Raw genomic sequence first — 10778 nt, forward strand, 5'->3', positions numbered from 1 at the left:
ACGGGGGCTGCAACAGCAAGAGCCATCTCAAGGGAGGATCGAAAGGGGCCCAGGAGCGGAGGTGAGCGAATTCTGTGTAACTGCGAAGTGAAATTACGTTTAAACGAGAGTTAAGTCGAGCTAACCCTTTGCTCTCCAGCGGTGACTCTTTGGCATCACTGGTTTTGTTGCGGCGACAATATTTATTTATGTTTGATTTTTTTAAAATATCGCTTCGTAAATAGGTTCCTAAGCTCTTTACGTATAATCTTATTTTATGAGTAATTATCTTATGGTAATCTTATGAGGCCGCACCGAACGCGCGAGTCTGAGTCTGGAGTTGTTGGTTAGATCGAGTGAAACAAGAGTGCAAAGGGTTAAGTTAAATTAAGGGAGAGTAGTCGTTTGCAAATTTATATATATATATATATATTTCTATAGATAAGTTGGAATGGATTGGAAAATTAGATAGGATAGTAATGTATTATATCAGGAATCAAAATAAAAAAGAAATTATTTGTTTTTTCAAATTTAGCAGTCTGTCGATTATTTCTATATATTTTTTTGATCAATTTTTAAGGGGCGTACATAAACATTGTTGGAGAACGTTGTTGAACATCGAATTTGAAAATAGTTTAATTTGGAATGGTTGTTCGGATCGGTTAATACGGTTACAAATTTTCAGGTACACCTGCTGCTATTGTTCTTGGAGTGGCGTAGACAACTGGTGCCTTAAACGGCACTTGAACACGCATCTGAAACCGTTCGCGTGCACCTTGTGCGAGTACAAGGCCGCACGCGCCGAGCGTCTAGCCACCCACGTGTTGAAGGTGCACAACAGACGACAATGCTCAAGATGCTCGTTCCTTGGCGAAGATGCGGCACAGCTTCAGATGCACCAGCTGCATGTGCATCGCGTCAGCAGTGCCAACGCACCCGCGTCTTCCACGGCCCAAGCTGCTCCACCACCGACCAATCGTCATCAGCAACCTTTACAGTAAGCATCCTGTTAATTTATCAATCTCATAGATTTCTCTCTCTGAAACAGAAATTCCATAGGAATTGTATAATAACGATATTCTCAAAAAGTTTCAAAAAGTTATTCGTCAAATGTTAAAAAAATTGAATCGAACGCTTTCCTCCCTCTCCTAGTTGCACGCCTCAGTTTGATCTTTAAAATGTTTGATACAATCCTCAGATAAGTTAAGTAATTTATTAGGATTTAAATTTTCAATCAAAAAAACTTCTCTTTAATTTTCACATTCTTTTTCTAGCGTGTAAACTGCGTTTCTCACTCAGTTAAACAATTTGAACGCAATTGTTCCGGGCGTGGAACCAATTCAAACTACACTCTGCCCAACGAGTCCGTTCCTTTTTTTCATCTTCCGATTCATTTCATTCCAATTGGCTTGCAAACCGTGTCGAACGACACGGAAAACGTACAACTCGAGCAACCCGCTTAACTTGGAAAATTCGGCCAACAACATTTCTCGCGCAACATTTTTTCTTCACGCTCCGTTGACCGAGCGCCGGAGAAAGAGAGCTTTCCACCCCGTGTCCCAAAACTCGACGAATTCGAGCGGACTCGAGCGTGTGTGTATGTGTTTAGCTCGGTGGTTCCGACACGGGAATCGTGCGGCAATCGGGAAAATTCATTAAATACGATTTAATTGGAAGTCGATCGGACGCGATTAATCCACGCTCCCGTTACTTTTTCGGTCGCGCTACCCCGGGGCAAACAAGTGTGTAACGAGCGGATTTAAATTTCGTACGGTCGCTCCCTCCCCGGTGTTTCCTCCCGCTCGTTAACCACGTCTTTGAGCCCATCGACCGCATCGCCGAATTTCGAAGGGAAACTTCGAACGCGTTTAACCAATTAATCCCATTTTCGTCGATCCATTCGTCGAAGGGAAATTTTGTTTATCGGCTCGTGTTTACCATCGAAAACCATTTGTAGATCTCCCGTTACAAAGCAAATATTTGTTATTAACAATTTCTTCCCTCCATCCTCTTTGACCTGCTTCATTATTTATTTATTTTCGCGTGTGTATATATGTGTATCGTGGTACACGCGATGTTGTAATTTGGGAGAATTGGATATTAATGGAAAATTAGGGTAAATTTTCCCCGTCTCTGAAAAAATCTTCTTCCAAATACCAAATACTTTTCTCCAACAAATGGTATAATTTCAGTTCACTCACAATCTTCTCGTTAATAAAATTTGAATGTTATCCTGGATTCTTTTCTATATATTCAGAGAATCGAATTAATTAATTTGAAATTCGAGATGAAGTTAAAAAGATTATCGAAGCTTCAATCTTTCTTTCTTTTCTTTCTTTTTTATATCATACTTCACAGATGAAATATTTTTTCTTTCATTCATTCGTGATACGTAATATCCCATAGAGGGATAATAAACCACGAGGCTGGATGATTTATCGTTAATTATCGAATTTACAGTCCCGCGGGAGGAGGCCGACCACCACCTGGTCCGCCAGTTTTTCCAGCCCCAGCACCGGCCATAGCACCTGCTACCACCGTGATACCACCGACAACGATACTCGGGTAAGCACATCCGCTGACCTCGTCGTTCCCATGCTCTCCTATTAGCTGTATTTATTCATTTTTTTCCCTCCCCCTCCCCTTCTCCCCTTTCTCCGTACAAAATGTGAATCACACAATTGCGCACAACGATCGGCGAACGCTAATTTTGCTCGTAAATTAGCATTTCGTTCGCTCGTTTTGTCGGCCCGGACGACAAATCGGGAACACTAGCTAGCGATTTTGATGTTTTATCGAGGATCCAGGCGTTATATACATGTATACATATATATTCAAGATATTTTATATTCCGTTATTTCGTATACCCTAGATCCTCGAACGATAAAGTAAATGTCCGATTTCCATTGTGCGAGGAATAATTTGAAAATCGATTCGAACGATTCGATCAATTTTTCTTTGAAAAAATTTTTTTCTTTTTTTTTGGCACAATGGACAATCACGTTTCGTTTTCATTTCTTACCATTACCCCCTCCCCGAGGTCACGAAAAAATATCCAAGGGAGTCGAACCGTTAGCGCCGCTTTATGTGCTCTTAAGTTGCGAGTGCGATTCCTGCGCTTGCTTTCTTTTTTTTTTTTTTTTTTTTTTTTTTTAAACTCCAGCATTGTACACGATCGATGATCGACGTTGCTCGGCGGCAGGTTGTTACGTGCATAATTTTGTTATGTACAAAAAAAAAAAACACAGAGGGCGACGACGTTAAACGCGATCCTTTCTCTCTTCTCGATTATTCTCGCCCTCCCGTCGAAGGGAGGAGGAGGGCAAAATTGTTGTAAAACGAAAGAGATGGATCGCAAAACGAGATTTGCACAACCTGCCGCTTCGACACCGCTCTCTCCCGCCCCTCCACCTCTCCGCTTTATGTTACGTTGCAGCGTCATTTTTTGTTCCAACGTTTTCTTTTTTTTTCTATCCGTTCGCGCCGTGTGCACGCTTCGTTTGTTTGCTTTCGGTGTCGCCAGGACCACGTGTGGTATATGTGCACGCTCCTGCGCTTCACTTCCAGTTTGTCTCTGTTTCTTCTCTCGTTGTCACTTGTTTCTTCTCTCTCTCTCTCTCTCTCTCTCTCTCTCTCTCTCTCTCTCTCTCTCTCTCTCTCTCTCTCTCTCTTTCTCTCATTCTTTTTCTTCTTAAAAACGAAAAGAAAAGAAAAGAAAAGAAAAGAAAAAGATAAAAAGAACAAAAAGTAAACGTCGTCTCGTCGTCTCGTCGCACGGTCGACGAGCGCTCGTTCGTTGGTAGAAAAATGACGCGAACGTAACTTATGGAACGGTGCCCCGGTGGTTGCAGCCACGAGATGGTAAACTCCCCTGCAACTGCAGCGACAATGGCGTACCCGACCTTGGAGGAGGAGAGGCGGTCGAGCGGTGACGGGCCCGGCCACGACCAAGACCAGCGTCGTCGCCATCGTCACGCCAACGACGACGCCAACCACGTCGATCACCGTCGATCAACCGAGATACGGAGCCGCGGCCACGGCTCGTCCCGAGCCGTTTCCGCGTCGTCGTGCCCCGTCGAGCAACAACACGACGTTGTACACGACGACGAACCGTGCACCGGTTGTACCAATCACCACCACAACCACCATCACCACCACCACCACAACCACCACCATCACCTCACTTCCACTATACTTAATCGTGATTTTGCGCACAGCTACCGAGCCGTTCCCGAAGAGTGCAATGGCCCCTCCTCCCAATCCACGGGGGCCTCCACGTCCTTCGATTGCGTCTGGCCGGTCGAAAACATCGAGAGGAAACCGGGCGTGAGGCAGAGATCGAGAAAGCAGAGCCAGCCGAGGAAGGTAACCTGGAACCAAGACTTCGACGACTCGTTCGAAGAATCGGGCGAAGGGGCGGAGGAGCAAGCGAAGAAAGAGGAAATAGAAGAAGAAGAAAAAGCGAGCCCCGAGGCGTCGAAGAAGTCGCCCGAGAAACAGTTGGACGAGTTGAAGGAACGTTACCGCCTTCAACTTACTAAACGAAATTTGCTCAAGTGTCGGCTCTGCCCTGACGACGCCCCGGCCAGAGGGACGGTTTGCCAACCGTATCACACTAAGGCTTCTCTAACTCTGCACAAATTGTGGAGACACGACAAACGCAAGAGGAGCCTGAATACGACCCCCGAGGATCGCCCGTTGTCCCAGGTGTCGTCCTCCATCACGTTGAAGGCGACGGTGTTCACCAACCCTGAATACGTGTACAACAGATAACAGTTGGTCTCGACAGGGATAGACGATCGCGAAGATGGATCTCGAAACGCATTGGTTCTAGATCGAGAGATTCTTTGACCGGGTGGGAGGATGAGAGTGGATGTTTTCATCCAAGTGTGATCTCGTGATTATTGATAAAGATAAAATTTGTGCGCGATTTTGCGAGAATTGCGAGAATTGCGAGAAATTGAAGATCAGAGATTTTTGTTATTTGGAATGATGTATCTTTTAATGATATTCCAAGGACTTGTCACAACGAGTCTGAACACCGATACGAGAATTGCGAAAAGAGATTTTTTATTGTTTTGTCGCTTTCTAAAGATTTTCTAAAGACTCGTTGTGATTAGTCCTTACTATTAACCAGTGCCTTTCGACATCCAGCTTCCGGCTAATTCAGGGTATATCGAGGTTCTCGATACTAGTTGATCTGTCGCCCCCTCATCAAAGAAAACGCGGGCAAAATGAGATAAATTGTTCGTTCCTTGGGAGTTTCGGTGTTCCTAAAAACCTATAGAATATTGGACCACATCGCCGAAATATTGACTAGAATATTGGACCACGTTGCAGCAAAGGAGAAATATTGGAGAAAAAAAAAAAAAGAAGAAAAGCGAAAAAACTTTCCTCGTAGCCAACGAAAACAATTTTAGATAGAAAAAAAATTGAATCATCGAAATGGTTAAATGGACAACAGATAGGGACAGAATTTTTTGATTACAAAAAAAAAACGAGAGGAGATGATTTCATAAGAGAATTGGAACAGCGAAAAAAAGTGTTAGCGTTATATCCGTATAAAAAAGATAATGTAAAATGTATCTTGATTCGAGTTTTGATAATTCAGTCGTGATTCGAACACAGGATTCCTCTCGAGGAATAACGTTTAAAATCATATTTTCATGTGATCGATAAATCGTGTAAATTTAAAAGGTAAAAGAAGAAAAAAAAGAAAAAAAAAAGGAAAAAAATAAAGAAAAAGAAAAAGGAAAAAAAAAACAAAAAAACAAGAAAACGATGTTACTGTTGGACGATCGTCTCTATTCGATGTCTTGTGCGTTTGTCCATCGTCCGTCTTTGCAATTAAACAATACATAATTAATTCTCGTTTTTCGATCGATATGGACTTTGTAAGCGTAAGGTACAATTTTCTGGATGGACTATTGCAAAGAATACGAAAAGGAAATAGCTAGAGATTGAGCCACGTGATCCGCGAAATTGATGGGTGGCCGAGAGACGAGCATGATTTTTATATAAGAAATATTTGTACAAAATTAATCTCTTGTTTATGTTATTATATGAAATATATTATATCTATTGTATTTGAGCAAAGGACGTGAGAAGCCAGGATAAATGTAGATTTCCAGAGAATGTCGGCTTCATTCTCTGGGATTCTACAATTTCCGGCACGATCCTTTCTTGTCAAACGCTCCTTTATTCATACGAATAAATTTCATTTCATTAATTATTATTTTTTCAGATATTTTAATTTTTCCTTTTTAAATTAAATGTTCCTTTTTAAATATTACAATCGTAATCTTTAATTGTTTATTATTACGATCTTTTTTCTTAAGTAATTAATATGTTAATATAATACGTTAATATAATTAATTTTATATTATTATTATATATATAATTATAATATTATATATTATATATAATATATATAATTATAATATAATATTATATATATAATTNGGATATTTTTTGTGAAAGAATTTCTAATGAAAAAGTTATAACCGTGAATAAAATAAAATAAAAATATGTTGAAATCACGAGTGTATTTTCAATCTCTATTTTTTAACATGTATATTTCTAACTATTATAGTAAGTATTATAAATATAAGTAATATATTTATCGTTTCACATTGAATTCTTAATAAAAAAAAAAAAAAAAATACGTACGTATCGAATGTTGATATTTTTATCATTTGATTTCTCAATAAAATTTAGTTTTAATTTTGGCCGCTACTTATGTTGCTATCTCGTTCCATACCCAGTCGGTAACATTGCACATGAATGAAAATGGTAAAAAGAGGTTATGTAACTCCCAAATTCCTATGATCAAAATAAACAAAAAAACATTTCAAAAATCTATTAAACTATCTATCGAAAGCCAAGTCGACTCCATCAAGTCAATTCATTTAATTTCTAAAAAAAACTACTTATTACAATCGAATGCTCTAATTTAGAGCAAAGTTTTATTTTCTAGAAACAAGAATTCGTCAGTTTGATCTTCGAATGGTTCAAATATCACTCTGCGTCATTCTGCGTCTCTCGAAAAAAGATGGAAGAGAGCACGCAACGTCGACAACGGTCGATAATTGGATGAAACGCGAAACCGCACCGACTTGGCTCTTTCCTATCGAATAACATTACCTTCGAGTCAACTGCTTTGACACACCACCGATTTCACGTTGGCAATTTCAAACGAGGAAAACGTGTTCGTAACTTACTACGAACAAGAAACGTGTGAACTCTCATTGATTCGTTAAGTCGAGAGCATGAAATTTTGATCCGCAGTTCGTTTAAAAAAATAATAAAAAAATAACAAAAAAAAAAAAAAAAAAAAAAAAAAAAAAAAAAAAAAAAAAAATGAGAGATGTTTTTGAAAAACAGAAACGAACAGTATCAGTAGTCTAGTATCAGTGTATTCTAGCCGAATACACGCATATATTTGCATACTTTGCCACTTTTATCAGGTCGAAATTGTAACCACGCATCCCTCCTTTCTACTACTTCTCGCGAAACGTTCAAAAATTGCGGTTTTGCCCTTCAGGCGTGAATTGTACATTTAAATGGATCCGAAGTTTCTTTTAATTTCAAATTCGCAGAAAAAAGCGAATTTTAAAACACGAATGTTAAACAAAAATTGAAAAAGTGTTAGGAGAAACGATTTAAAACGCGTTAAAATGAAAAGAAATTTCAGAAGAATGGACGATATAAAAATCGATAAAATCGATTTTCTTTTGTCAAAAAAACTTTCGTTATATCCATTTCCTATTTCTACACGGATCCCACGTTATCAAACACTTCGGATTATAAACGCGTTTTTGAACGTTTTTTGACGATGAATTCCGAGTCTGAAAGTTCATTAGATACCGATCAATTTACGGAAAATATCACCGGAACGAAGAAAAGGACGAAGGGGTCGAGAGCGCGGGCTCGAAGCGGAAGTACAACGTCCAAGACGGATTGCGATCCATCTGATAATCCACAGAGCGAAGTTGTCACGGTGAAACAGGTTAGAACGAACAAAACGATGCTGGAGGGGAAAAAAAAAAAAAAGAAAAAGAAACAGACAAAAAAATAAAAAGAACAACGTCACGTTGAACAGTCGCTTGATCGTGGTTGCACGTGGCCACGATTCCGCGAGTTATTAAGTTAAAATTTCGATGCAAATGAGCGATATGACGTCGTTGTAATTTCGAACCGGTGACGCTCTGCAATTCGACTGCTTTGTATTTTCAATAGAGGCGATGTATGGTCGATGTATGTAATATAATATATCGTGCATAATGGTGAAAGCTGGTGAATCGAAATTCGATATTTTTCTTCTTTTTTTCCTTTTTTTCGAGTTTTCCTTATTTAATTGCATGCTTCCACACGTTGCATAATTAGCGCATATCAATCTGTAAAATTATCATTGTTGCAAAATTACAATTGACCTCTCCCGCTCCAATTCCATTCACGATCAATTGTCGATCCTTCCAATTGTTGGTCTTGATTAACACTCTCGATTGCTCGTTTCGTTAATGCATAGTGCAACATTATAATTTTAGAACAAACTTTCGAAAATTATCGTGCCTAGGATATTTTTTTCACAAATAAACACGATAATAACCACGATAATAAATTTCACCAAATAAATAACTCTCGACATAACTTTCGAGAGTTTTATCCTCAAAATATATATCCACAGTGTAACGCGATTCGTTTAAAATGGAGGTCGATTATTGGAAACTCGTTCATCCCTCGAACAATCGGATTTTCATGGAATTTTTCGAAGATCGTTTCGAGGATAAGTCGATCTTTATGCGAAAATTTGGATAAACGGAAGTTGGCTGGCAGCACAGGATGTTGTCAGGCGCGAGAACGCGGTTTCTAACTTTCGAAGTGGAAACGCGCACGGGCGTACAGCGAATGTCGAGATTTGTGCCTCGATTCTTCGCATCGATAAGCGGATAAAAGAAATCAAGAATATTCTAACGGCATCCCACCCGGATACGGGTTACAACTGATGGAGTCTGTCGTCCTGAAAGGATCTCATCTTTCCACCGTTTTTATTTCACGCGGATCCGAGATCTCGGTCGGAATTTCAAGGAATTTCTCAATCTTCCGCAACCAACCTTCCTTGTCCCATATTCACTCCGATCTTTCACATCTCTTTTCTTTATTAATACACGCGCCTTCCCTTCCCCTCTCCTTTCCTTCCTGTGATTGCGTAGAAATGAATTTCTAACAGGGCGAGTAAATGTAATATTTTATTTCCTCGAACGAATCTTACGCGAAAAAAAAAAAAAAAGAAATAAGACTCTGATGAAATATAGAAAATTTATATGCGTGAACGAATGTTTAATATTTAAATCAATCCTTTTGATATTTTTCCATTGTAACTCTAAGCAAAAATCACTCTTCAACCCCCTTTCAATATCACGATTTAAAACATCTCCAAACTTGAAATTAATTCTCTCACTGAATTCGTGCTTCAGGATCGACCAACTCCTCCCCCTCGCGTTAAATATCGGATCAGGGTGGGAAAATCCTCACGGTACACCGGAAGGAAGGAAGGAAGGAAGTGTTTCGCAGCGTTAAAGGCATTTTTTAATATCCGGTCGCTGCGAGCAAGCGTGACTATGACGCTCGTATATATCAGTTTATAGAGGCACTTGAGCAGGGCGAGCGCGCGTGAAGTGGCCACGTATACACACGTATACGCGGGTATACGTGTATAAATATCCGACGAAAAAAAGCGCCGGCCAACAACTTTCTCATCATTACGCATCCAGCGCGTTAACGCATGAATATTCATATTCGCGCCTGTATATATATTTCCCAACTTTTTTATATTCCTTCCTTTCTTCCTTTCTTTCCTTTTTTTCCCCCCTCTCCATTTCTCCGTTTAATTCCTTAACCGGAGAAGCCACGGTAAAATTTATATTTCGTCGGCAGCGCACGAATGATGAATGCAATTTCTTTTTTTCTTTTTTTTTTTTTGCATCCACTATTTCGCATCGTCAAGGTGGAGAGGAGGAGGAGTCTCGTTTTTATTTGTATCTCGTTCAGAAACACGTATTTTTAGCGTTTTAATTACAGTCAATTCCCCGCTATAATTTCACCGATTCCTTTTATGGGAAGAGAAAGAAAAGAGCGTTCGTGAATTAATAATTTCAATTGTTTTTCTTTAAATCAAGTCTCCGCTTCGAATCGTCTCCCCCAAATGTTTTCAATTGCGGTTAGAGTCTTCGATCTTTTTATTCTTTCTTTTTTTTATCACGATGGAATTCCAGTTAATTAGATCGATAATCGTGACTCTTCGCGACAAAGTAAGTTTAAAACGTCTGTGATTATTTTTCGTGGATAAAAGCGTGTATATATATGTATATGTATATATATTTAGATCGTAATTACGTTTCTCTATGCCGGCGAATATTCGTATGAAACACGAATCCATTCGCGAGTACACGTTATATACGTAAACGTTGCAGCAACTCGACCATTGAATGCGTTTTACACGCCGGTTAAACCGGATGGGGGGTTAAGGGATACCAGTCACCTGGTTATTCTGATCGTTTCCGTTTTGGGGAGGCGCTAAAACATCGTCGCGACGGTTCAATTTAAATAGCGAAAATACCCAGCTATCGTTATCACTTTTCCGCTCCTCCATAAATGCGAACGAGAGGGAAAAATTTGAATTTGATGGCGACTCTTAACACCACTCGTAATAGGGAGCCACTTTTATGTTCTTTATCTTCCTACTTCAAGAGAATAGGAGAATAGGAGAAATCTCGTTAAGGTAATCTTTTTTTTTTTTT

At 39.5% G+C, this 10778-nt stretch overlaps 1 protein-coding gene across 1 annotated transcript in view; it reads left to right on the top strand.

Moving 5' to 3' along the window:
- The window catches only part of LOC102672441, a 16283-nt gene extending 11433 nt beyond the window's left edge, over window positions 1-4850 (top strand). Inside the window, exons 6-9 of the mRNA XM_031509602.1 lie at window positions 1-61; window positions 665-976; window positions 2440-2544; window positions 3831-4850. Of these exons, the coding sequence (XP_031365462.1) occupies window positions 1-61; window positions 665-976; window positions 2440-2544; window positions 3831-4752 (1400 nt within the window). The 3' untranslated portion in view covers window positions 4753-4850. The remainder of the gene's footprint in view (window positions 62-664; window positions 977-2439; window positions 2545-3830) is intronic.
- Window positions 4851-10778: the final 5928 nt, after the last annotated feature.

Source organism: Apis dorsata, unplaced genomic scaffold (assembly GCF_000469605.1).
Source record: "Apis dorsata unplaced genomic scaffold, Apis dorsata 1.3 scaffold_165, whole genome shotgun sequence".
In the NCBI taxonomy this organism is placed as follows: domain Eukaryota; kingdom Metazoa; phylum Arthropoda; class Insecta; order Hymenoptera; family Apidae; genus Apis; species Apis dorsata.